Below are 27771 nucleotides of genomic sequence, written 5' to 3' on the forward strand. Positions count from 1 at the left end.
AAGACCTGCCAAATCGACTGCAGATTGCTCTCCAGTTGACCCAGTACTGTACCCCCGACAAGAAGAGTAAGGTAAGTCGACCCCCCCTGGTGCAGGCCCCGCGGTAACTCGACCTAAGGTACTTCGACTCCAGCTACGTGAATTTCCTGGTCCCTAATGTAATTTTTTCCTGTACAGGGGATGAATTTTTCCCTACCAAAACTACAATATACACGAAATAAAAAGGCTACTATGGTTAAACCAAAAGCTTTTTCCTCTTTGTTTACCTATAAACTATATGACTCATCCTTGATACTATGATATCTTACTTAGATTTATATGCTACTCAAATGAAAGGATAACAATAATAAAAAGAATCCTGAAAAGAAAATGCTTATTTCTTATACCTGCTTGTAATCATATTTATATAAAATGTGGTGTTCAGTAATAAAATTCTAAATAATTCTCTTTGTGGATTATACAGTTTAGTAACTAATATAGAAGATATAAGCCATCATTTACAAGAAGATGCCATCTGCTGAGCAAAAGTATAATCAGCAGGCAATTTCTATTACAGCCAAAATCTTTTTCTTCCTTTATTGATTTTCTCCATTGCTTTCCTAAAGCCCCCCAAGCAATCTGAGCCAGTGTAGCAAATGAAGAAAGCATAGGACTTCTCAATGACCTCAATATCAATTCTGCTTTGTACTTTACCCTGTCTCAAGGCTATGGACCCAATAGGTTAGTTCAAGCAAGAGACAGAAAATAGTATATACAGTATGTACACACACACACACACATTCAGAGCAACTGAGTAGAAATGACAGGTTAACCTTTGGAATTAAGCCTAATAAATTTGTAGTTTTAAAACAACTTGCAGATATTACACTATTCACCTGTATATCAGTTAACTGATTCTTCATGGTACTCTTTTTGTGCTCCAGTTGTTGTTCTGCTTGTTTCTTCTGTTCATCTAGTTCTTGCATTTTCTGATTCAGATTGTAAAGTTTCTGGAAAATATATGCATAGACAGATGTATTAGTATTCAAAAGTAATTGTCCTTTTTTCTTTGGGAAATTATAAAACACATTAGCCATTAAATACCTTTCTTTAAAAGTTTCCATTTATAAGTTCATCTTTAGTTTCACTTAAACAACAATTTTTTCATCTAGTTCACTTAGTAGCTACAGTATATATTCATGTGTATGCATTCAGAAACACTTCAAACTATATAAATAGCATTTTAAACATACACACCTAGCTATGTTGATTCATATATTGTATTCTGTCACATAGCAAAATATCACTGTTTCACCACTGATTATAAGCAAAACCCTTTCTTCCCAGTGGTTCTATGAGTTTATTTTGCCAGCTAACCAATAGACTTTCTATGTTCAAAACAGAGAAACGAGGTGGAAGGTAACATCTTTTATTGGACCAACATTTGTTGGTGAGAGACAAGCTTTCGAGCTTACCCAGAGCTCTTCTTCAGGTCTGGGTAAGCTCGAAAGCTTGTCTCTCGCCAACAGAAGGTGGTCCAATAAAAGATATTACCTCACTCACATTCTCTCTCTAATATCCTGGACCCAACACAGCTATAATAATACTGTTTTCAAAATATGTGTTCTGAATGGTCTATATGAAAATAGCATAAGGGAGGCAAGAAATACTTATGGTTTAGTGACTGTGAATTAACAAGGGAAATAGTACTTAGGAGAGCTACTAAGAAACCGTAAGAAGAGAAAGAATACCATATTGGGATTTCTCATTTTTACATCATTCACTAATCCAGTGTGTTATTAATTAACATAACCAGAAAATTAGTTTTTAAAATATCTGCTGTACTAAACACATTTACATCATTGGTATAAGTGCAAACTACTAAATGATAGAAGTTGTTACTAACGTATATAATGACTAAGTAAAATTTGTAAATTACTCTTTACGTATACAAAAATATACAATAATAAAGTTATTCAAAGTGTTTTATTTGATAAATTATGAAATTATGTATCATATGTAGCAGCATTAAATATAGCATTCACATTCTAATTCACTTGCACTACTTTCAATTTTTAATCAAATAGTTTAAGTTCTTCCTTGAAATTACTAACATTTTTTGAATATTATTCAGATACAAACCTGCTTGTGCAAACATTGTTTCCAAGCTTTTAAGACAGAAACAAATATACAGCTAAAGACAAGGATATATAACTCATACCACACCCCTCAAGATCTCCAGAAGACTAATGATGTGATCTTTGTCACATTGTTTCTAGTAAATTTTACTTAGGGAAGGGCTAACAACATTAATCACTGTCATTAACATGTTGTTTTGAAATTACTATTAGCTATTAGAAATATCTTTTTGTAGTTTTATGTAGCAGTTGTGACTTATTATACCTGCATCACAAATAAACGATCTCAATTATTTTAACATACTTTAAAAAGAGATGTTTCAGAGTAGCAGCCGTGTTAGTCTGTATCCGCAAAAAGAAGAACAGGAGTACTTGTGGCACCTTAGAGACTAACAAATTTATTAGAGCATAAGCTTTCGTGGACTACAGCCCACTTCTTATGCTCTAATAAATTTGTTAGTCTCTAAGGTGCCACAAGTACTCCTGTTCTTCTTTTTAAAAAGAGAAAAAGGAAAAATTGAGTTCCTGTAGGAAGTGAAGGCAGAGAAAGAAGAGGGTCTAGACCAGGGATTTTGTTTGTTTACCTGCTGCATCTGCAGGTTCAGCCGATCGCGGCTCCCACTGGCCGCGGTTCGCCGCTCCAGGCCAATGGAGGCTGCGGGAAGCGGCGCGGGCTGAGGGATGTGGAAGCCGCGATCGGCCGAACCTGCGGACGCAGCAGGTAAACAAACGTGCCAAAGGTTGCCAATCCCTGGTCTAGACTGACAAGTCTGACTCAATAGTCAGAAAACTGAACTCAGAGTAAATTGTAGATGAGATTGCTTGGGAAAATTCTTCCAGTAGAGATGGAAGTCTTCACTACCTTAAGTGTAATTCTGCAAAAGAAGATTCATGTGAGTTGGAAGAGGTCATGGAAGTTTTCATACCAAGGCTTTGATTTGAGAACCAAAACTTGTGTGTCTAAATTAAATCTGACGGATTCACAAGACAAAAGTGTTTTTTTTCTGAGAACTTTCTGTAAAAGTAGTATGGCTTTTTGTTAAAGCCATACCAGAATTCTTGACTCCAATCCTGGACAAAAAATCCATTAAATGGCCAGGTTTGTTCCCTGTTGTGTCTGGAACATAACTGAAGGCAGTTTACATTCTCTTTGGTAGCAAAGAAGTCTGTTTGAGGAGTCTACTACTTTCAGAAGATCAAAGCAGTAACTGTGTTTTTGAGAAACCACTTATGTTGACTAGTGTGTTTTCAATTCAGGTTGTTAATGTTTTCTTTGTTAGGCAAGTGAAGCAGCATACACTTTTCCCAGATCCAAAAAGCTTCTTGTCACACTGAACAAAAGTGAGCTCCTGCATGCCTGTTCATACAACACATGGCAGTGATCAAGAGAAGAAAGGCATACGCAAAACTTAGAGCTAGCATGCTGATGTGAACTACAGTCTCCTCACAGTTTCAGAGATCCTGGATTGTATGATCATCTAAGTAAGATCCACAAGGCATGTTAGAAGCACTTGTTGCAATCACTGTGGAAGATTGAGAATAACTGAAAGGTTCTCCCGAACACACATGCCTTACTGCTATTCTCAGTATCATCTACCTTAATAGCAAGACTACCGTGTTCTGTGGCATAGTTCCTAAGGACTAAGGCCTCGTCTACACTAAAAAGTTAGATAGACTCAGCTACATCGTTCAGGGGTGTGAAAAATCTACACCCCTGGGAGACGTAGTTAAGCCAACCTTGTGACGGTCTATACTATTATGGTCATAACTTTTACAACTCTGCGATACATTTTGAACGAAGTATGCCTTGTCATAATAAAATATGTGTATCAACATTATATGTAAAGCTATATGTTTCTACTGCATAATATTGCTGTAACGTGTTCCAGAGTTAGAAAGGCAGGTCCAAACTAGTTTTTCAGAGACAAAGACACAGTAGCACCCAAGCCAGGTGTTAAAGAGACAGTTCTACCCTCACGTCTGCAAAAGACTATTTGTTGCCTACACCCCAATTGGGGGTAATCCTCCAAGAGGAGAAAGTGGTATAAGAGAGAGACAGTGGCCTCCATTTCAGCGCTTCTTCTCCCATCTCTCTGCTCATGACATCAACAACTTTCAAAGAACTGAACTAAAGGGGGAGTGGTCCCAGGCTGGAAGGAGGCCCAACCTGTGAAATTTACAACAGCATATGGTGAGACAAAACCTTTGCTTTTAAGTTCACTTAGCTTGTTAAATTACGTATTAGTTTGCGTATTACTCTTATTTTCTTTTGTAGCCAATCCTGACCTTTATGCATCAATACTTATAAGTACTTAAAATCTATCTTTCTGTAGTTAATAAATTTATCTTATTGTTTTATCTTAACCAGTGAGTTTGGATTAAAGTGTGGGGGAAACTCCCTTTGGGATAGTAAAGCTGGTGCATATATCATTTTCCTTTTATGAAAAGATAGAGTTTCTATGAGCTTGCATTGTTCAGTAGTGTGCTGGACAGTACAAGATACATATTTCTGGGGGAAAGTCTGTGACTAATAATTTCCGGGTGTCATCCTGTATGTAATTCATGAGTGACTGGTCAGAGTGCTCATTTATTTAGCTGGGAGTGAATTTGCTTGCTGAAGGCTGTGTGAGAGGCCAGGAATGGCTACTCTGACAGCATAGCTTTATAAAAGGCACCCCAGGCTAGGGAGTTAAGGGGACACTGCTGTTCAATAGTCCAGATTATATCCTGGGGAAGGTCACAAACCTCACCCCCAGTGTAGACAGCACTAGGTTCCGTCGACCTAGCTACCACCTCTCAGGGAGAAAGATTAACTACAGTGATGGGAAAACCCCTCCTGTCAACACAGGTAATGTCTACACTAAATGCTACAGCTGTGCTGCTGTGGCAGTTCAAATGTAAACATGCCCTAAATTATTCTGCTGAGGATAATACATAGGCTATCAACAAAACCTGCAGAGACCTTTTCCTGAGTCTTGCAAGGCTTCCTCTATGGCTCCTAACTGGAGATGGGAAGTTATTTTGTTCTTTAGCTCCTTCTCAAGAAAGTGATATACAAAAAAGGGGACTGGGAATGAGCACGAACTGGAATCTCTTTTTTTAAACTATATCTAACACTGATTTTTCTGAAGAAATTCTGTTTTATGCTGCCTTGTGGGGAGGAAAAATCAGTCTGAAAAAGACTAGGAAAAGAAAGACTTTGAGGCATGACCTGTTGGGGGTTCTTGACCACCTTGTCAAACTTGTTTCTTACAAGATTCAGAACTAGAGAGAATGGAATTGCAGGTGGAGGATGTTCACTGTATCCTCAGTTTACCCATGTGGCAAGGAAAATGAGGTTGCAGTTGAGTCTAGTAATGATTAAGGTGTCAGGTGTGTGTAAAGATGCTCAAAGGCTTGCTGATGAACTTGGTATAGCTTACCTTGGCTGATCTATGGGCCGTTAGACAAAGTGTCTCACATTACATGAACGATTTTCTTTTTGTCTTCATAAATAAATCTTATTTTGGGACAAACAAAGGTGAATAGCTCTTCTAATTTTTGATGGCCAGAAGGAATCGTCAATTATTAATGATTCAAGGCATATCTGTCACATATATCCCTTACACCCTGCATCAGTCCCCCTCCAGTTTCAGCCCTCTTCCTGCACAGAGATCTTGTTTGAGTCATGGTGCCTATGACTCTTCAGTTCAAATTATGATGTCAGTGATGTTTCTCCATAAAATCTCCTCTCCGCATCTGATCAAAACTCCAGAATGCTCAGTAGCATCCTGTTCCAATCCACTGTGCTTCCAACAATCAGTAAGCAGACTTAAACAGTCAGGATACTTTTGAGATGCCTCTGAGCACTTCGTTGATGATGAGGATTTCAAACTTGCTGAAGTGTTTAGTTAACTGGAACTGATGGGGACGAAAACACTACAGTACTACTTCTCTGAGGAAAGTTCTCTGACTCTTATGGACTTCTGATGCAGAGGGAACAAAAATGTAGCTTGTCTTCTGGGAGTACCCCATCAGAGAAGTACAGAGGACGGTGAACATGTTGGTCCACAAATGACAATACAGAGCAGACAAACTATGTTGCAACCAAAGAGACTAACCAGTCATATCGGTGACTCTACTAACCTGTCCAGCCTAACTTAATATATAAATTATCAGGAATTGAAACTACAGCTCTCTCCCCTTTTTGTTTTACATAAGAAAATGACAAATGCTGTCCTAAACTAACTATAAAGGTAAAGACATTATGAAGGTAGAAAGGCAAAGGCTGTAATCTGACTAATGAAACATTTAAGACAGGAACCGTGTGGAGATGAATCCTTGGCTCTTTATATACGCTCAAGAGCAAATGCTCAGATAAGCACAGCTGCAAGATCACAGGTCTTCTAGAATGTTCCAGCTAAGTACATGTGCATCCCAAATGTGGTTATAGGAGGAATGGATAAAAGTAAGAAAGGGAAAATTTAGGATGAAGATCAGGAAACACTTCCTGAGAATGAGCTTTATTAACCTGCGAAATACTTTTTCAAGAGAAATGATAAAAGTTCTATTACTTGGCACATTTCAAACTAGATTGGACTAATGACTGTATACTAGTACATATACACCATAGAAAACAATCCAGTCTTGGCAGGTAGATGGGCTAACAAATTTTTGCAGCTCTAGATTTTACAGTTCTATGAATTAATACAGAGGGCCACTGAGGTTAGATGTGGAATTCATGTCCATCTATATAGTAGCTACGTAACAAATGACAGCTCCAATAGTTTCCTTCAGAAGTTTGGAATTTCTCTTTCGGATCCCTGATAAATGTTAAATAGTACTATTTAGTAAAGGGAGACCTTAAAGGAATATTTTAAAAATATCAATCTATCACCAACAAATAGTGCCCTCAACAATTGGAAAAGGATTAGATTCTGTCCATTGCCTTTTCTGTGTCATATCCTGCACAGTAGTGAGAGAGGAACTGAAAGGAATACATAAGATTAGGAGTAGGAACTAATACTATAGCCATTAGTCTGGTTTGTTTGTTTTTCTTTTTGAAAGCCTCCTGGTCCTAGTTAAGAGAAAACAGAATATGATGGGAAAATGGTATTGCTGCTCTTAGGAGTACAGACAGAAGTTACATAGACGACCAGTGCCTGCTGACAGTGGGGTTGGAACAACCCCGAAACAGCTTAAGTCACTCCCTCCCCTCCAAGCAACCCTTCCCCTTCCAGAAAGCAGGCCCCGCACACTTCCAGGAAAGCAACGGCCCCTCTATGCAGGCTCCCAGATGTTCCTCTGTTCCAGCCTCTGCCTCTCCCTGCCTGGTGCAGCTCCCCAGATCAGCTGCTACATGGGGAGGGGGTCCAGCCGCACCATGTGACTGAGCAATCGGAGAGGGGGGGATGTGAGCATGCATGCCCCCGCCACACACGTTGCCTTTTCAGAAGTATAATATTATTAATACTGAGGGAAAGATAAGCTGACAGTGTCATGTTCTGGACTGCAATCCAGACCAGTGAGGAGTTGTGTTACTGCCTGCCCTGTAACTCTGAGTGCCTCAACATGCTCTGTTGCTATTGCTCTCTTGTCAGGATGCTTCCAGCCAGCATACAATCATGCACTGAGCATCTCTGTGTTAAGCAACTCTCAAACAGAAATTCTGATTCCAGCAGCCTGCTTGTTACACCCTTGCCACACTCTGGCTTCCACCAGCCTTGGTTATATCTGGCAAGATGACCCCAACATCCCCACCCCTCATCAAGAATTTTCCCCAAACCATGTGCTCTGGAACGTCCAGCCCTTTTCTGGACCATTCAGAGAGATATTAAGGTTCCTTTGTCCCTTTAAAGATACAACATACAACAGCTTGCCACATTAGCGCAGTTAACATTCACTTTAAATCAAACGCAGCACTGGGTTGGTTTAGATTAAAAGAAAAATAAGTTTATTAACAAAAGGAGATAGGATTTTAAAGTGCATTCAGGTATAAAGGATAGAGTAAGAAATGGTTACACACAAATAAAAGTGAAAAACACTTTTTAGAGGCTAAGACTTAACAAGACAAACTATAGCCTTTGTTCAAGGTAGTTTCCTTACCCATCTATCTTTCAGCAAAATGACTGACCTCCCCTGGTCAGGATCTCCCATAAAGTCCAAAGTGCTCAGTTCTCCTTTGTCTTCTTAGGTGAAAGATAACTCGGGGTTCTTTGCCCCTCTCTTCTATAGCTAGTGCACCCTGAAATCGATTCTTCTGAAGATTACCCCTCAAAGTAAAGTACCTTCAAACTGTGGGGAAGTGACATGGAGTCTGGTGGTGAAAAAAGTTCCATGCTGGCTTCTTCCCCCGCTGGTGTTTGCTAAAATGCAAATTGATCTGTTTCCTGCAATCTCTTCACCCTGCTGTGATGCTGAGTGAATATCTCTTCCCCCTATTTACCTTCTATATACACTGCATTCCATTGTCTCTTAATGTACCTTGGAAATACCTTCAAGGTGGCAGAACCACATTCCTTTGTCTGTGGTGAAGTAACTTTAGCTTTGCCTGGGAGACACACCTTGATAACATAATTTCCAATATGTTTGTAATTTTGAATTTGTCCTCAGTCCATATATCACACAATAATATTAATGATTGGCATGTTATTAGTGTTCTATTAATATTTTACATGATACCTTCAAGATACAGGTTATGACATTAGTGAGTTGGGATACACTGAACTGGTCAGGCCAGCTGAAACTTACTACCAGATATCAATAAACCCCTTGCCTTCTTGCACTGGGATGCTGTTAGTGTCACAGAAAGAAAAGGACAAAGGGGAGGAAGAAACAGTGCCATATGACATGTCAATAACATCATTATTCACACTTAGGGACAATAAATTGAATATTTATGGGTCCTGAGCATAGTGAGTGATGTACTAGGTTCAAAGAAAATAAACTGTTTCTTTTACTGCACAATGACAAGCTTATCAGCCATTAAATGGGGATCCTTGGGATTGTGTGCTTCTATCTCAGTTCAGAACAATGCTATGGACCAAGTTTTCAGTTGGTTTGCCGTTGGCTGCTCGAATCTGAAATGCTACAATGTCCTCCTGATTTTCAAATGATGGCCACATTGTGGTATGCCACCAGTTTCCTTGAGCTTACTGATGTTTTTGTGTGCCTGTGCCTTCTCTGCCTTGTTGACCTGTACTGCTACTGCAGTCATGGGCACATAGAATTCAGTTTGCTTTTGGCAGCTGCCCAGGCATACTATAGGCTTGGCAGGAATCAATTTTTATTTTAATGGATAATATCAATGTTTATTTTAAAGCATTTTTAAGATATTTATCTATTTACATTTTTCACAGTAGCATGAAATTATGGAGTTTAAGCATTTTTTCAAATTTTATCTATTTAAAATTTAAAATTGTAGGGGGTCAGACAATAATTATTTAATGACAGTACACACTGAGTTTCAAAATGGAGAAATTGTTACATGATAATTTCCTTTCTGCTAGCAGCATCTTCCACAATTCTATTACATCTGGGCTGTTCCCCTCCATTCTGCAGTTTTGAGAAGCAGTTTAAAGTTGCAGCAGCACCCGTATTAGCCACGCCTCTTCCTCTGACTTGCCACCAGAGGAGTTATTCCAAAGCAGTGTAAAACTCATAGAAAGATGATAACCTCGACACCCACTCAATCACTATGTATAACAGACAAACAGCCTACATGATGACAGTCTGAATAAAAAAATTGCCCCTTGGCAGTGAAACCATCCATCGTGGGTAGAATTTTGGGAGACACTGCTAGCAGAAAGGAAATTATTAGATAAGAAATTTTCCATTGTACAGCCCAACGCCTCCCACAATTCTGTTACAGTTGGGAAGCAGTGAGCACTGAACAGAAGTAGGGAGGAATAAGGGGAAAGTAAAAAGGGAATGACATAGGAAGGGAATCCCCCTTATTTGAAAGTTGTTCAAAAGGCAATACTATTACTGGGCCACTGCCTGCAGCAAGAATTCTCTGTAGCCAAGAATCCTTCTCTCATGGCTATACAAGTGGCCAGGGTTTTGGGTACCGTATCTACTGCATCCACTGCAGCCTGAAGGAATGTTCTTGTCACTAACTTGCCCTCCTTTATGAAGGACTGAAATTGGGTTCTATCCTCAGGGGGGAAGTTTGTCCTTAAAGTCCGCAAGCCTGGAACAGTAGTTAAAATCGTATTTCGCTAACAAGGCCTGATAGCTAGCGATATGGCCTGTAGAGGACAAGACCTTTCTCCCAAGGAGATACAACTTCTTTGAGCCCTTGTCAGTCAGGGTGGTCTTCTAATGTTGTGACCTAGCCCTCTCCGTAGCGCCTCTCATAGACTCATAGACTTTAAGACCAGACGGACCTTCATGATCATCTAGTCTGACTTCAGGCCACAGAACCTCACCCACCCACTCCTGTAACAGACCTACAGCCTGTGTCTGAGTTACTGAAGTCCTCAAATCATGATTGAAAGATTTCAAGTTATAGAGAATCCACCATTTACACTAATTTCAACCTGCAAGTGACCCATGTCCCATGCGGCAGAGGAAGGCAAATCCCTCCCAGGGTCTCTGCAAATCTGATGCGGGGGAAAATTCCTTCCCGACCCCAAATATAGCGATCAGTTAGACCTGAACATGTGGGCAAGACCCACCAGACAGACACCTGGAAAGAATTCTCTGTAGTAACTCAGAGCCCTCCCCATCTAGTACCTCATCACCAGCCATTGGAAGTAATTGCTGCTAGCAGTCGCAGATCAACTACATGCTATTTTAGGCAGTCTCATCATACAATCCTACATAAACTTATCAAGATCAGTCTTGAAGCCAGTTAGGTCTTTTGCCCCCACTGCTTCCCTTTGAAGGAGTGAAGTTCCAGAACTTCACTCCTCTGATGGTTAGAAACCTTCATCTAATTTCAAGCCTGAACTTGTTGATGGCCTGTTTATATCCATTAATTCTTCTGTCCACATTGGCACTTAACTTAAATAACTCCTCTCCCTCCTTGATATTTATCCCTCTGATGTATTTATAGAAAGCAATCATATCTCTCCTCAGCCTTCATTTGGTTGCCTAAACAAGCTGAGCTCTTTGAATCTCCTTTCATAAGGCAGGTTTTCCATTCCTCGGATCATCCTAGTAGCCCTTCTCTGCACCTGTTGCAGTTTGAATTCATCTTTCTTAAACATGGGAGATCAGAACTGCAAACAGTATTCCAGATGAGGTCTCATCAGTGCATTGTATAATGGCATTAACACTTCCCTGTCTCTACTGGAAATACCTCACCTGATGCATTAGCCTTTTTCATGGCCGTATCACATTGGCAGCTCATAGTCACCCTGTAATCAACCAATACACCCAGGTCTTTCTCCTCCACTGTCACTTCCAACTGATATGTCCACAGCTTATTGCAAAAATTCTTGTTAGTCCCCAAGGACATGACCTTGTGCTTTGCATTATTAAATTTCATCCCATTTCTATTACTCCAGTTTTCAAGTTCATCCAGATCTTCTTATATGATATTCCGGTACTCCTCTGCACTGGCAATACCTCCTAACTTTGTGTCATCTGCAAATTTTATTAGAACACTCCCACTTTTTTGTGCCAAGGTCATTAATAAAAATGTTAAATATGATTGGTCCCAAGACCAATTCCTGAGGATCTCCACTAGTAACCTCCCTCCAGCCTGCCAGTTCACTTTTCAGTATGACCCGTTGTAGTCTCCCCTTTAACCACTTCTTTGTCCACCTTTCAATTCTCATATTAATCCCCATCTTCTCCAATTTAACTAATAATTTCCCATGTGACACTTTAACAAATGCCTTACTGAAATCTGCATTTCCTTTGTCTACAAAAACCAGTTATCTTCTCAAAGGAGATCAGGTTGGGTCTGGCACAATTTATCTTTTGTAAAACTATGTTATATTTTATCCCAACTACCATTTATTTGTATTTCCTTAACTACTTTATCTTTCAAAACTTGTTCCAAGACCTTGCATACAATTGAGGTAAAACTAACAGGCCTGTAGTCTGCCGGATCATGTTTTTTCCCCTTTCTTGAAAATGGGAACTATACTAGCAATTCTCCAGTCATAGGATACAGATTTACAATTTACAGATTCATTAAAAATCCTTGCTATTGGGTTTGCAATTTCATGTGTCACTTCCTTTAATATTCTTGCAAGTAGCCTATCCATGCTCTCCAATTTGGTCCAATTAAGCTGTTAGAGTTTGACTTCCACCTCAGATGTGGTAATTTTCATTCCCATATCCTCATTCCTATTAGCAGCCCTGCCACTACCCCTACGATTTTCATTAGCCTTATTAAAAACTGAGGCAAAGTGTATGTTTATGTGTTGGGCCATGCCTAGATTATCTTTAATCTCCATCCCATCCTCAGTGCTCATGGTCCCACTTCTTCTTTTCTTGTTTTCTTTTTACTTATATGGCTATAGGAACTTTTTAGTATTGGTTTTAATCTCTTTTGCAAGGTCCAATTCTGCTTGGCTTTTAGCAATTCTCACTTTATCCCTATATTTTCTGACCTCCAAGAAGTAGCTTTCCTTGCTGATCCATCCAATCTTCCATTCCTTGTAGGCTGTTTTCTCGTAATCACCTGTTTGAGAAGCCTGCTCATCCAGCTTGGTCTGCAGCCGTTCCGTACACATTTTTATTTTCTTGCTTGGGATGCAGGCTTCAGATAGTTTCTGCAACTTGATTTTTAAAGTAATTCTAAGACTCCTCCATATTCAAATCCTTGAGTTCTTCAGTCCAGTCCACTTCCCTAACTAATTTATTTAATTTTTTAAATTTTGCCCTTTTGAAATCAAAGGCCCTAGTTGCAGATCTATTTTTGTTTGTCCTTCCATTTAATTTAAACTGAATTACTTCATGATCACACAATTCAATATTGTCCCCTACAACTAGTTCTTCTATGAGGTCCTCAGTACTCACCAACACCAAATCTAAAATGGCAACAACTCTTGTTGGTTCAGCAACTATTTGGTGAATAAATCTATCAGCTATCACATCCAGGAAAATCTAGGCCCTACTATTATTAGTAGCACTTGTCCTCCATTCTATATCTGTGAAGTTAAAGTCTCCCATAATCACAACAATTCTAAGTAATATTTATTTCATGAAAACATTAAGGAGGTCTCTATCCTGGAGCCTGGGGGGTCTGTAGCATACCCCAAGCACTATCCCAGGGGAACTTCTAGTAGCTTTCTTCTCCAAAGTTATTTTGGCCCAAACAGACACTGTCTTATCCAGTCTATCACTTCTAATTTCTTTACAGTCTACTTTATCATTAATATATCATTCTACTCCACCATTTTTACCTCTATTTCTGTCTTTCCTGAACAGCACATACCCTTCAATGCCTGTACTCCAGTCATGACTACTATTCCATCATGTTTCTGTTATCACTATATCTGATTTCACTTCCTGCACCAGTAGTTCTAGCTCCTCCATTTTGTTACCCGGGCTTCTTGCATCGGTGTACAGACAGCTTAGTAGTTTCTGCTTAGCTTTGCCCAGATTCCTCACCCACTTGAGTACAGTCATTCTCCTGCCAGTATCACCTACCTGATTATTTGCTTAATTAATATAGGCACAATCTTCTCTCTTAATGTCCATTCTCCTATACACTGCTCCCTTCTCCATTACTTGATTTTCCTTCCAGTCAATGTTAGAATCAGGCATGGAGATTACATGAGCATCTCCTAATCACATCGCCCGAGTTCCTAGTTTAAAGTTCTTTTAATAAGTTGTGCCAACCTCCATCCCAGAAGTCTATTGCCCTCCCTACTCAGGTGGAGTCCATTCCAAGAGAACAATCCTCTGTCCATGAATGCCTCCCAGTGATCCCAAAAGCCCTCCTTATAGCACCTGCCTGCCTGACCAATCTAGAGGGCTCTATGATGGCCTCAGTAACTGGAAACACCACCACCTTACGTGGGCCTGCAGGTTGCAAAACATCCAGGAGCCGGTGGTTTTTTTGGTCCCCTAGATACCTCCTTCAACAGTATCTGGAGATCATTGGCAATCCTCTGCAGCAGTTCCTAGCTCTGCCTATGATCATCTGGTAGAGATGGAGAGGAAGGAGTGACTGCTTTGTCTGGAGATGAGGATGAGATTCCTGACCTGCTGATCTAGGAGTATGACCTCCTCCTCATACTCCAACAGATCAAGTGGGAGCCAAGAAGAAGAAATGTGGTAAGATTCCTGGGCAGGTTCTGGCTGTCTGCCATAAGGATCCTGTTGGTCACAAGAAGGCAAGAAAGAGGGATCAGCCATTTGTGAGAGACTTCCTGGGATCGGATCCCAGAGGTCCCTGGGGAAATCATATCTAGATGGGTAGTGCCCAGATCTCCTCAACTGCCTGTCAGGGCTTGGCTTTCTCTGAGAAGATGGAGAAGCAGCTGGAAAGTCTGACTCGTCCGAATCTGAAAACTGCTTCCCTTCCAATGGTGGGGCCATCAGTACTGGAGCACTGCTACCTGATAGTTGGAGATGAGACAGTTTTTGAGATACCGAAGAAGTAGTACACACTCTGGTGTAGAAACATCCCTCAGGAAGGCCAGACCAGAAAGGATGGGAGGCTACAGATAAAGGAGAAAGATCTTCTCCAGTGTTGTATATATCTCGATGTAAGCAGAGTCAGGATGAGCTCTACCCTGACATCTGGTGGTGAATTATGGCAAGTGTGGAAAAGAACTCCAGGGGCTAATCTTGTTTGCATAGGCACACCCACTCGCCTGGAATGAAACAACAGCAACTCAAAGTGGTTACTTTGGCTGGTGTGGGATCCCCAGTTTTCTCTGTTATTGGGGCAGGAAGAATAAAGTTTTGTTACCCTGATTCTGTGAATCAAGGCCAGTGGAACTGTTGTATGACAGAAGGACTTAGTGAGTCCTTCACCATTACCTAAGTAGCACTTGCTTGACAAGGGGTATGGGTTACAAAACCCAGTGAATTGAGAGAGGATGGGGATAGGTATTTGTACCTGATGGTATGGACCCCCTCTGAGGGTTTGAAACACCAATTGCACTACCTCCTCTCTCCACTGTTGAATATCAGAGCTAACTTTGATTCCATTGGGAATCTAGTTACAGGCTGCTGAGCTGAATTCACTTTGGGCCAATGGTGCACTAGCACTGGGGCTCCCCTACTATGAGCTGAAATTGCTAAGAGCTGAAATCACAAAAGAGCTGAAGTTATTAAGAGCTGAGATCACTGAGTGCTGTGTTAACTAGTGGGGGAGCCTGAACCTATATTGCTAAGCAGCTGGCGGAGCAATTTGTGGGGACGACTGGAGGAACAGCGAGTGGCGCGGAGCCTTGCGGGGCCGGTTGGAGCGGCCCAAGGAACGGCGAGCGTAGCTATTTGCGGGGACGGCTGGAGCGGCTCACAGGTCGGTGAGCGGAGCAGCTTGTAGAGCGGAGCAGTTTGTGGGATGGCAGGAAGTGGACTGGCTCGTGGTGAAGGCTGTGGCGGAACCCCACGGAAAGATGGCCGGCTGGCCTCGGATCACGTAAAGTGCCCCTTAACACCCTGCGTGCCCCCTCCCCCCCCGCCTTTACTCTGGGGCTGCATTGACCAGGGACAGAGACTTTGGGGTCTGTTGGACTTTTGGGACTTTGGGTGGTTTTTGGGTTGCTGGATTCAAGAACCAAAGGGAAAGGACACAGCCCAATTTGCTGGGGTGGGTTTTTTGTTCATGATTTGTGTTATGAATCCTGTTTGTGGTGTTTTTCCAATTTAATGCTGATGTCGTTTACCTCATGTTATTAAACATTTTCTGTTACACTCAGACTCCGTGCTTGCGAGAGGGGAAGTATTGCCACTTAGAGGCACCCAGGGGGTGGTATGTAATTGTCCCAGGTCACTGGGTGGGGGCTTGAGCCGGTTTTGCATTGCGTTATTGAAACGGAACCCCTAGATACAGAACCCGGCCCTTGTTGCTGCCAACTTAGATGGGCAGAAGGGTTACATCTATAAATCCCAGTGTCCGGGGGTTTCAACTGTCAATACCAATGGTTCTGGCATGTTTTGGGAGGTAGTGCAGTCCTTGGATAAGTGAGCCGGTACTGGCAATGAGTCCGGACCCACACTCCTAAAGGGAACCAGCAGATGACAGTTCTTGTGTTTTGAAGCCAGAGTCACCGACGGAACCGACAGATCTTTCTTCTTGCTCAGTTTACCCTTCAGCCTGAGGATCTTCATCAGTGCCAGTCCCTTAGGATTCATACATGAAGGCTCACCTGCTCTCAATAGCTAGGGGAGAGATCGCATCTCTTGTGGACAGTCCTAAATAGGGATCTATCCTTGCGACTATGAGAGTGCACCTACCAGATGAGGCACCAGCAATGCTGCGAGACTGCTACTGCACACACACACCCTGACCAGACACTGCTACCAAAAATCTCTGATCAACGGCACCGTGATGCACTGACACTTGAAGTGGAGCGCCCACAGGAACAGCACTCGAAGAAGAATGTTTTGTTACTGGCTTGGTGAAGTTTTGGGGATCGTCTGCCCTATTCTTTCCAGTTTGCACTGATTAAGCATACTCAGTATAGCCATTCTAGCGAGGAGGGAATCCCCTGTATGGGGGGAAAACAAGCTATACTATCTATACTATAAAACTCTAAATCTACTAATATAAAAGCTATGATGTATAAAAACTATTTACAAATCTATCAAGAGGGGAAAAAATTGAGAGATCTGTGAACACAGGGATTCTGGCTATGTGGCAGTAAGAAGGAACTGGAGAGGCATCTGCTTGGACTGTCTGTTACACCCTCAGTCAGGAGCACAGGAAAATCTACTCGCATGTGCAGGCCAACGGACCCTTTTTGTTAGAATTTCTAGACACAGAAGCAGTTTGCTTTTCTGACAATTTTCCTGTAGGGCAGAAAGAGAGAAATGTCCCATTTCACTGACATTGCACCTTCCGATATATGGAAAGTAGACAGACACCACTGAACAGCTGATGAAGGGGAAGCAGATTGGCTAGTCAATCTCCCCTCCAAAGATGATAAGAGGGGAGTGAGATAAAGGGCACCAGATTGGGAATATGGGAAAGACCCTTCCAAAAGACAAAGGCAAATAACTGGCAAGGAAAATAGAGCCTGGAGAAGGGTAACCTATACAAAAAACCCAGGACAAATGGGGTTGGGGATCTGGAGTTAAGGTCCTGTAAGAGGTTTACCCCTGGCACAAATCTCCCCCTTCCTCTCCCTCACACCCAAGGCAGATCTCCCTGGAGAGAGGGATTTCTTGTTCAGTTGCTCTTTCCATAAGGCTGAAAAGAGGAGAGCGCACCAAGCCAGCAGCAGATGAAAGGCTGGTTGCCTTCTGTCCAGGTCTGGAACTTACAGCTAAGCAGAAACGTACAGGAGACATACTAAGCCAGTGCTATATGTTCTTCGCTTTCATGATAACTAAAATAGACAACATAAAAGTTAAGAGAGATGAAGAAGGGTTACCAATTAAGACACATGAATTGAAAGTGAAGAATTCTTAACTGCTGTATGTTACAGTATATACAGTCACTGAATGAGATATACGAAATATTATCCCAAGGCATAACTACAAAACATAAGAATTGAAGTTTATCCTTAACTCTGATTTTCCTACTTTAATGGTATTTTTTCCAATAATACCAGTAAGTTTATTAGTAAACACACCAAAATTAACCACAAGTGTTTTAAACTGCATTCTAAATTACTGTCTGGAAAAGTAAGTTAAGAAATATTACCTCAATATTTTCTTTATGTATATTTTTATTTTCAATAAATTGTGCTTCTAGTTCAGCCACTGGTCCCTCGATGTCTGCTATCCTCTTTATAGTTTCTTCTTTTGTCTTGATGCTATCTTTTTTCTTTTGCTCTAGCTCACTATACATTGCTTTAATCCTGGCCTGTTAAAAAGACATGAAACTAATTTTCGCTTATTGAAATCAGAAGCAAAAGAAGAACAATCTATTTAAAAAATTCCAAATTTGAAAGGCCATTCATACCATTAACAAAATGCTATGTACAGAACCACAAATTAATGATATGTGTATTTACAAAATCGGGGTTAACAAGTACAGCTCAGTGATATTAGGAATATCTATAGAATGAGAGCAAAGTTAGCCACTGAGCCAGAATATGTCATCAACACTGCATGAAATAGGGAAGGAAGAGTAGCTAGTAGAATTGACAAACACAGTGAAGGGACTGAACAGGAAAAACAAAACAAAATGTCAGTATTATATTAAACAGATAAGGTAGGTAATGTAATAACTGTTATTGGACCAACTTTTGTGGGTGGAAGGTACAAGTTTTTGAACTACAAAGATCTCTTCTTCAGGTCTGGAGAAAGAAATTAGTGTCTGAGCTAAATACACATTGAGACAGATTGCTAAGCATAAGTGGTAATGCCTGTTGTAGGAAGCCACTGGAAATGGAGGGGGCAATAAGGGTTAGACTATTCTGAAAAAGGGGTTTGAAGTGGGTTAGCATGCAGGTGTTTATTACAAATTGTTGTAGTGAGCCATGAAACCAGTGTCTCTGTTCAGTCACACTGATTTTTGGTGTCTAGCAGCACTATGAATTTAAGTTCCCAAGCTCGCTTTTTGAAAGTGTTGTGCAGGTTTCCTTTGAGGCTGAGTATTGAAAGATCAGATATGGAATGATCACCTTGTGAAAAGTATTTGCAAATGGGTGATACGGTGTTTTTGTCTTTCATCATTTTTCCCTGTGAGAGTTCATTCAAACCAGACAATCGTAGTGAATGTCTGGTTTCACCCACATAGTTGTTATTGGGGCACTTCTACACCTCTCTGATCACTACTTACAACTCCAAATATGCTGAGCAGCTCTGGAAAAGGACCCCAGAAAAACTGAGGAACCATCTCCTGCACCATATATGCTTCAGAAGAGACTACCTCCAACAAGAAATCACCACATTCTCCCACACACTGGAAGAAAGAATATCAGGAAGCCTACCTGGAGATCATGCAGCAAACCCAAAACAATTATCTAAAATACCTGATGCCAACCATCCAACACACGCAAAAAAGTGAAACCAACTACAGCAACTACACAACCAATAGAACACCACCTCTTGTAGAAACCAACACACCAAGACCCAGCACATCGACACATGATGATATCCCAACGTCATCAACCTATCAAGACTACTCTTAACCAAAACTGAAGCATCTGTACTCTCCAACGGACTGAAATTCTGCCCCACCACAGAACCTGATAACATACAATCATGTGAAGAACTAGAAGAATTCCTCCATCAATTCCACCTCATAGAAAAGAAGATACCACCCACAACTATTACCTCCCCATGGACAGCCATAAGAAAAAAGTATCATCTGACTGGACATTGCAGAGAGGATGAAACCACACACTGGATCATTACACTGACTGCTTCAGGAAAAAAAACTGACTGTAAAATTATCAACAAACATTATATCCACCACAATCTCTCTACCACTGAGAGGACAGCTATACAGACCCTGAAATCCAACCACTATATAGTGATCAAACCAGCAGACAATGCAGGCACTATTGTAGTCTTTAATTGTGATGACTATGTCAACAAGGCCTACAGACCACTCTCTGACACCACCTACTACAAAAAACTAAAAAACCACCACACACCACAATTCACACAGGAATTTAAAAATACCATCAAATCAGTCCTCAAACAAACTAAAAAAAAGAAAACCCTCTACAAACTCGTCCTCCACAAACGCACTCTAGGGACCTTCTACATGCTTCCCAAGACACACAAACACAGGAACCTAGGCAGATGCACTCTTACTGAAGGAATATCAAGACCCACAGAAACCATGCTCAAACTATTCCCCTCCAAGACACTACCAACTTCTTCCAGAAACTCTTCAACTCTAACAGCCTCCCCCATGACACCATCCTTGTCACCATGGTTGTCACCTCCCTATACACCAACATCCTTCACCATGATGGTATCACTGCCTGCCTCAAATACCTACAAGATAGTGTAAAATACTCAGAAATCCACTCAAAACACAATGCCAAATGCATCCATTTCATCCTCATCCACAACAATTTCACATTTAACAACAAACACTTTGTCCATAGCATGGTAACAGCCATGAGTACTAGGATAGCTAACCTCTCCATGGGCCACCTCAAGGAAAAGTTTCTGGACAACTGCATCATGAGACGAATATTATATCTGAGATACATCAAGGGTATTTTTATCCTTGGGACAGACAACTTAAACTCCCTCACAGATTTCCACCACAACTTCAACAACCACCACTCATCCATCAAACTCTCTCTAAAACACTGCCACACCAGCATCAACTTCCCGGACATCACAATTAGCTTCAGCAGTGGAATCCTACAAATTACTATGTGAAAGAAACCCTCGGATCACCACACTTACATCCACAGATCCAGCAACCACCCCATATACAAAAATTATGTTATCTATAGTCAGGCACTCAGATAGCACAGAATTTGCACTGAAAAGATAGTCAGGCATACATTCCTAGACATACTTAAAACAGCTGTCACTATACAAGGACATTCCACCAGAGAACTAGAAAGGGTCACTGAAATACCACAAGAAAAGCTGCTTCAACACAGAAAAAAAAAAAGCCCACTGACAGCACATCGCTAGTTGTCACCTATCACCCCAAACTGGAACCCATATGGGTATCATCAAACATATTTGACATCCTGAAAGAAATTTTTCTCAATCCCCCCCCCCCCCCCCCCGGCCTTTAAACAATCCCTCAACCTTGCCAAGCTCATCAAGGCAAGATCCCCACAGCCCAAGACACACCAACTCAAAGCAGCACCAGATCCTGCCAGAACAACAAATGCAAAACTTGCAAACATATCTTCACTGCTATGGTGATCAATTCCCCCCATAACACACCTTCCAGATTAATGGATCCTACAAATACCTGTCACACTATGTGGCGTACCTCATACAGTGCATCAAATGCCCCAATAACAACTATGTGGGTGAAACTGGACAATCACTACTCTCTCAAATGAATTCACATGGAAAAATGATAAAAGACAAAAATACCATATCACCCATGGGCAAACAGTTTTCACAAAATGATCACTCCATAGCTGATGTTTCAATACCTGGCCTCAGTGGAAACCTGCATAACACCTTCAAAAGGCGAGCCTGGGAATTTAAATTCATAACACGGCTAGACACCAAAAAGCATGGATTCAACAGAGACAGTGGGATTACAGCTCATTACAACAATTTGTAACACACCACACTGCCTGCTAACCCTTAATGGCCCATTCCAAACCCCTTTTGCATACAATCGAACCCTTATTGCCCACTCTATTTTCAAGTGGCCACCTATAACATGCATTATCCCTTCTGCTTAACAAGCTGTCCTAGTTTCTATTTAGCTCAGGGCAGGTCTACACTAACCCCCCAATTCGAACTAAGGTACACAACTTCAGCTACGTGAATAACATAGCTGAAGTTCGAAGTAACTTAGTTCGAACCTACCTCGGTCCAGACGCGGCAGGCAGGCTCCCCCGTCGACTTCGCGGTATTCCTCTCACCAAGCTGGAGTACCGCAGTCGACAGCGAGCACTTCCGGCTTCAACTTATCTCGTCCAGACAAGACGCGATAAGTCGAACCCAGAAGTTCGATTTGCTTGCCGCCGAACTACCGGGTAGTGTAGACCTACCCTCAGACACACAGATTTCCGTCTCCAGACCTCAAGAACAGCTCTTGGTAGCTTGTACCTTCCATCAACAGAAGTTGGTCCAATAATAGATATTACATCACCTCCCTTATCTCTCTCAACATGGCTACCACACTGTAAACAAAGTATTACATTAAAGCAGATGAAGAAATTAAAGTATTTAAGCTCTTCCTAGTCCTAGTGAAGACATCTAGAGAATGGGTAATTCAAGTATTGGAAATTCATGTCAGGAGTCAAATTCTTTACTGATGGGGAACTTTATCACTATAACCGTTGCTCTTTGGTTTAGACAAGCAAGCTAAAAAGGAAGAAACCAAAGTGAAGAAGAAAATCATTATTGCAAAGCAAACCAATACCTTTTATGTTTACAACAAAGATAACCATGCCTTTAAAAAAAGAGTCAGAAATTCACAGTAGTTTCCAAAATTAGATATGGTTATTTTAATTCAAACTGCTTATCCATAATCAGATCCTGCCAAATTTCCAAAGAGCTAGGGAAAGAACTATTTGTCTGCAATCCAGGTTGGTTAAAAAGAAAGTGTTTTATTACAGAAAGATTTACAATGTTAAAACAAAAATATATGTAAAAGGAGTTTATACATGAAATCAATGTGGTAATGTCTTGTTTACCTGAGTCAGTTGCCATGTTCCTCTTTCATCTCGAATTAATTTTTTTATGTTCTCTTCCAAATTCTTAAAACAAATTTTTTTAAAAATTAACACCCACAATATAATGTATAACAAAAGCAAATTAAAAAACAGCTGCAATGAAGATTTAATACTGAAATTATTATAAAGACAAACAGCTTTCAAACTGTGTCCTACCTACTGTATAATAAAATGAATAATGAATAAAGAGAAAGGAAATTACCATTTTGGCACTAAGACGATATGAATTCAGGCACAGGAAGTAAACTAATGCAGCAGAAAGTACAAGAAAGGCAACAGAATTTTCTAAGTTGTAAGTTCAATTACCTTTTATAACTAGCAGTCATTAAATATACTCAATACCTATATGTCACCTATAGGAATCATGAATGGCAACTGAGTAATTTTATATATCAGTGCCTTCCCTGCACTCCATTGTTTTACACAGAAATGACCTTGTTTGCAAATCATATGCAAATCTGAACTTTGTTCCAGCACTCTCTCATTGAGGCTCCTCTTCTGCTCTTCCAGTATAATCGGGGCCTACATCCCAAGATTGGGATTTATGCACTGTATAGCTTTAGTTTAGGATTTGTAACATAAAGCAGGTTAACCTAACTTGTGTGACAGACCCAGACCAGTGGGGTATAGGAGTCTGGTAGAGGGCAAATATACTGGCCACTGGATGAGTAGTTTTCTGTTCCCTGAGTGACCAGAACAGGGGCTGCACTAGAGTAATCAACAAGCTGCTAGAATCAATTAAGGCAGGCTAATCAGGGCACCTGGATTTTAATAAGGAGCTCACTTCAGTTTGTGGTGCGAGTGCGAGGAGCTGGGAGCAAGAGGCGCAAGGAGCTGAGAATGAGAAGGTGTGCTGCTGGAGGACTGAGGAGCACAAGCGTTATCAGACACCAGGAGAAAGGTCCTGTGGTGAGAATAAAGAAGGTGTTTGGAGGAGGCCATGGGGAAGTAACCCAGGGAGTTGTAGCTGTCATGCAGCTGTTACAGGAGGCACTATAGACAGCTGCAGTCCACAGGGCCCTGGGCTGGAACCCGGAGTAGATGGCGGGCCCGGGTTCCCCCCAAACCTCCCAATTGACCTGGACTGAGGGTTCTTCCAGAGGGGAAGGTCTCTGGGCTGTTCCCCAACCCACATGGTGAATCTCTGAGGCAAGAAAATCCGCCAATAAGCGCAGGACCCACCAAGATAGAGGAGGAACTTTGTCACAGTTGATATAATTAAAATCTCAGGTAGTTGAACCAGAATATAGGCTTTTGTTTTCTTTCTGTAACTTACATTTTTAAGTTAATTTAGTGCTTGGGAAAAGTGTATTAGAGACTGAAATTCCTTACTTATCAAATTCTTTACTTGCTATTGTTCACACTGTACTTACGGAAGGCACACAACCTCAATCAACCCTGTTTTGGACAATGAATGTGTAATTCCATCCTTGGATTGATTCAGCATCTCTGTTAAGATTACACTGGTCTACATTTTTTGAGAAGTCGTCAGCTTCAGAGATAAAATGTGCTATTTATTATGTATTTTGATGTGCTGAATTCAAATATGACAATTAAAACAACTGATTGGCTACTGTTTCTAAGATATTTAAGTTTTTACATTTGATGTCTATGTATATTGTGTAGATAGTAGAGTTTTAATCATAAATTGTAAACCTAGGTCTTTTCATGTGTTTATGGTTGCTTTACATGATAATATTTCACCTGTCCTGTTTATGTAACACTTTAAAAATCAGCAAAAGGGTTATATAAATAAAATTTATTATGAAACAAAAGGCAAAAAACTATTATGTATGTAGTTTAGTCCTATTCAGTGTCTACTCGGCGCTTCTTGGCTTGTCTCTTGTATTCATTAAATGGAGCATCTCTTGTCACTGTCCAGCAATAGTCTGCAAGCATTGATGGGCTCCATTTGCCCTGATAGCATTTCTCCATTGTTGCAATGTCTTGGTGAAATCGCTCGCCGTGCTTGTCGCTCACTGCTCCGCAGTTCGGTGGAAAAAAATCTAGATGAAAGTGCAAAAAATGTATCTTTAGTGACATGTTGCAACCAAGGCTTTTGTATGCCTTGAGGAGGTTTTCCACCAACAACCTGTAGTTGTCTGCCTGTTGTTTCCGAGAAAATTTATTGCCACTAACTGGAAGGCTTTCCATGCCGTCTTTTCCTTGCCACGCAGTGCATGGTCAAATGCATCATCATCTCGAAGAAGTTCACGAATCTGAGGACCAACAAAGACACCTTCCTTTGTCTTAGCTTCACTTAACCTTGGAAATTTTCCACGGAGGTACTTGAAAGCTGCTTGTGTTTTGTCAATGGCCTTGACAAAGTTCTTCATCAGACCCAGTTTGATGTGTAAGGGTGGTGACAAAATCTTCCTTGATTCAACAAGTGGTGGATGCTGAACACTTTTCCTCCCAGGCTCCAATGACTGTCGGAGTGGCCAATCTTTCTTGATGTAGTGGGAATCTCTTGCACGACTATCCCATTCGCAGAGAAAACAGCAGTACTTTGTGTATCCTGTCTGCAGACCAAGCAAGAGAGCACCAACCTTCAAATCGCCACATGTCCTGATCTCCAATTTTGTAGCCAAAATAAAGGTGATAGGCTTTCTTAACCATAGTGGTTATACTGCGCTTTTGTGATGCAAAAGTCACTTCACCACAAACACAGCAGAAGTTATCTGCACTGTTCACACAAGTACAAGGCATCTCTGCTCACTTTGGCTAAACAGAAATGTGTCCCTTTGCAAAATCAAAAATTGACAAATAAGAGAGCACGACACTGTATGATTTCTAGAGCTGATATAGGGCAATTTGTTCAGCAGAGTGAGGTAAGCTTCGTTATGATTGCATCATCCATGACTTCTAGGAATAACATGATGCAATTCATATCATGTATGACACAATACCAGCTTCAGATTGCATCATTCATTGTTTTGCCTAAAAAGCAAGTACTGTCCAAACCCAGTCATAGATTTATTCATAGATCCAGTCAAAGATGTATTTGAGTCATTTCTGGTTTAAATTGAGATCCCTTCCCTTTATAACTCACTTATCCTCCGCCATTCCCAAGTCAAGGGTAGTATATACTGACCCAATAGCATATCTTGAAAACTAGAGCACATCAACAATTTTAAGCATCATTTTCATTCTCAGTGACCCAGAATTAGTAAAATTTGACTACATTTATTTCAGAAGCATTTTGGCTGTAGAGCAGTGTTATCAATTTGTGGCAACCACGATAATAGTTTGGTGACACAAACAGTTGGACCCCAGGATACAGACTGAGACCACTAGCATACTTATTATATAGGACATTGAACAAACTGGAATTACTTTAAGTATATAACACTTCACAGGGACAGAATGAACCTGTTACGTATGGCAACTGTGGTTTTTCGAGATGTGATGCAGACGTGTATTCCACCTTAGGTGTGTGCACGCCCAGTGCACTGGAGCCAGAAAATTTTGCCTAGCAGTACTGGTAGGGGGATGGTACTCAGGCCTTGTGGCTGTGGCCCCTCCCCTGGCTACATGAGACAGTGCCACCCCGACCCCACTTCAGTTCCTGCAGACCGAAAGCTGATGAGAGGAGACTCCGATACAGAGAGGAAGGAGGGTGTGTTGTGGAATATATGTCTGTATCACATCTCAAAGAACCACAGTTACAGTAACTGTTTCTTCTTCTTCGCATAGATGCAGATGAGTATTCCACTTAGTGACTCACAAGCAGTACCCCAATGTGGAGGCAGGGCTTGGAGTCTACTGAAATAAGGATCCTTCCAAGGCCTGCATCCACTCTGGAAGATGTGGTAATAGCATAGTGGTCTGTAAACGTATGTATGGACAACCACATGGCTGCCCTGCAGATGTCCAGTATGGAAATGTCATTGAGGAATGCTATTGACGTTGCTTGTGCTCACATGAAGTAAGTCCATATGCACTGAGGAGATGCAGCTGAAGGTATCTCATATGCAGCCTTGACTCAGGATGTTATCCATCTAGAGATGGTCTGTGCAGAGACCGCTTGCCCCTTCATGCAGTCCACATAGGACATGAACCGGCAAGGCAAAACACAAAACAGTTTAGTCCTGTCTAGATAAAAGGCTAGGCATTGCTTGACATCCACAATAAGAAGGTGCTGTTCTTCTGGGGAAGAGTGAGCCTTAGGGAAAAAGACAAGTAAATACACTGCCTGATTCAGATGAAACTGAGAGATGCCCTGGGATAAAAACTTGCGGTATGGTCGCAGTGTTACCTTATCCTTGAAGAACTGAGGGTAGGGCAGCTCATCTATGAGGGCCTGCAACTCACATATTGTTCTGGCCACAGTGATGGCTATCAAGAACATGATTTTCTGAGAAAGGAGGGGCAGCAGACGGGACACAAAGGGCTCGAATGGAGGGCCAATTAGAGCTGCCTGTGTTTAGGTCTCACAAAGGAACCAGTTCTCGGACAGGAGGATGTAAGTGGAGAGTCCCCTTCAGAAATCTTGTCACCATGGCATTAGAAAAAAACGATTTCCTTTGAACCAGAGGATGGAATGCTGCTATCACTGCCAAATGCACTCTCAGTGAACTGAGTGCAAGGCCCAATTTCTGAAGATGTAACAGGTACTCCAAGATGTCCTGGATGGAAGCCACTGTTGATTGGGTCACATGGGTCAAGGACCAAACTGAGAATCTCTTCCACTTCGCTAAGTACGCCATCCTAATGGAGAACTTCCTACTGTTGAGCACTGTCTCGGCCACACTGGAGCAACAAGGATGACCTTGGCCCAATCCTCATTGAGCTTGAAGATGACCTGTTGAATGATCGGAATGGCACGGGGGACGGCATACAGAGGAGCTGTCTGCCAGCAGCAGTGGAAGACATCAGGGAGGGAGCCTGGGCTGAGGCTCCCTTGAGGGCAGAATAGTTGACATTCCCTGTTTTCCCTCATCACAAACAGGTTGATTGTAGAGATGGCTCACATTGGAAAGACGATCCAGAGAACACTCTCCTTCAGGGACCATTCATGGGTCCAACAAAAAACCCTGCTGAGATGGTCCATAAGACAATTTTCCATCCCCAGCAAATAGATTGCTACTAGAGTGATGTCTTCTTCGATGCAAAATTGCCAGGGGTTGATTGCCTCCAGGCAGAGTAACCTGGAACATGCCCTTCCTTGCTTGTTCACATAGTACATCACAGTGGTACTATCAGTGAGAATGTGAACCACTGCGTATCTGATACGGATG

The 27771-nt window shown here is 41.4% G+C and overlaps 1 protein-coding gene across 1 annotated transcript in view; it reads right to left on the reverse strand.

Annotated features, from left to right (window-relative positions):
* Nucleotides 1-27771, reverse strand: part of CCDC178 (coiled-coil domain containing 178) — a 313262-nt gene that overhangs the window by 208139 nt on the left and 77352 nt on the right. The window contains exons 11-13 of the mRNA XM_065582469.1: nucleotides 22493-22555; nucleotides 17884-18045; nucleotides 876-989 (exon numbers count right to left, since the gene is read on the reverse strand). Coding sequence (XP_065438541.1) covers nucleotides 876-989; nucleotides 17884-18045; nucleotides 22493-22555 — 339 coding nt within the window. The remainder of the gene's footprint in view (nucleotides 1-875; nucleotides 990-17883; nucleotides 18046-22492; nucleotides 22556-27771) is intronic.

The sequence above is a fragment of the Chrysemys picta genome, chromosome 2, assembly GCF_011386835.1.
Source record: "Chrysemys picta bellii isolate R12L10 chromosome 2, ASM1138683v2, whole genome shotgun sequence".
Taxonomy (NCBI): domain Eukaryota; kingdom Metazoa; phylum Chordata; order Testudines; family Emydidae; genus Chrysemys; species Chrysemys picta.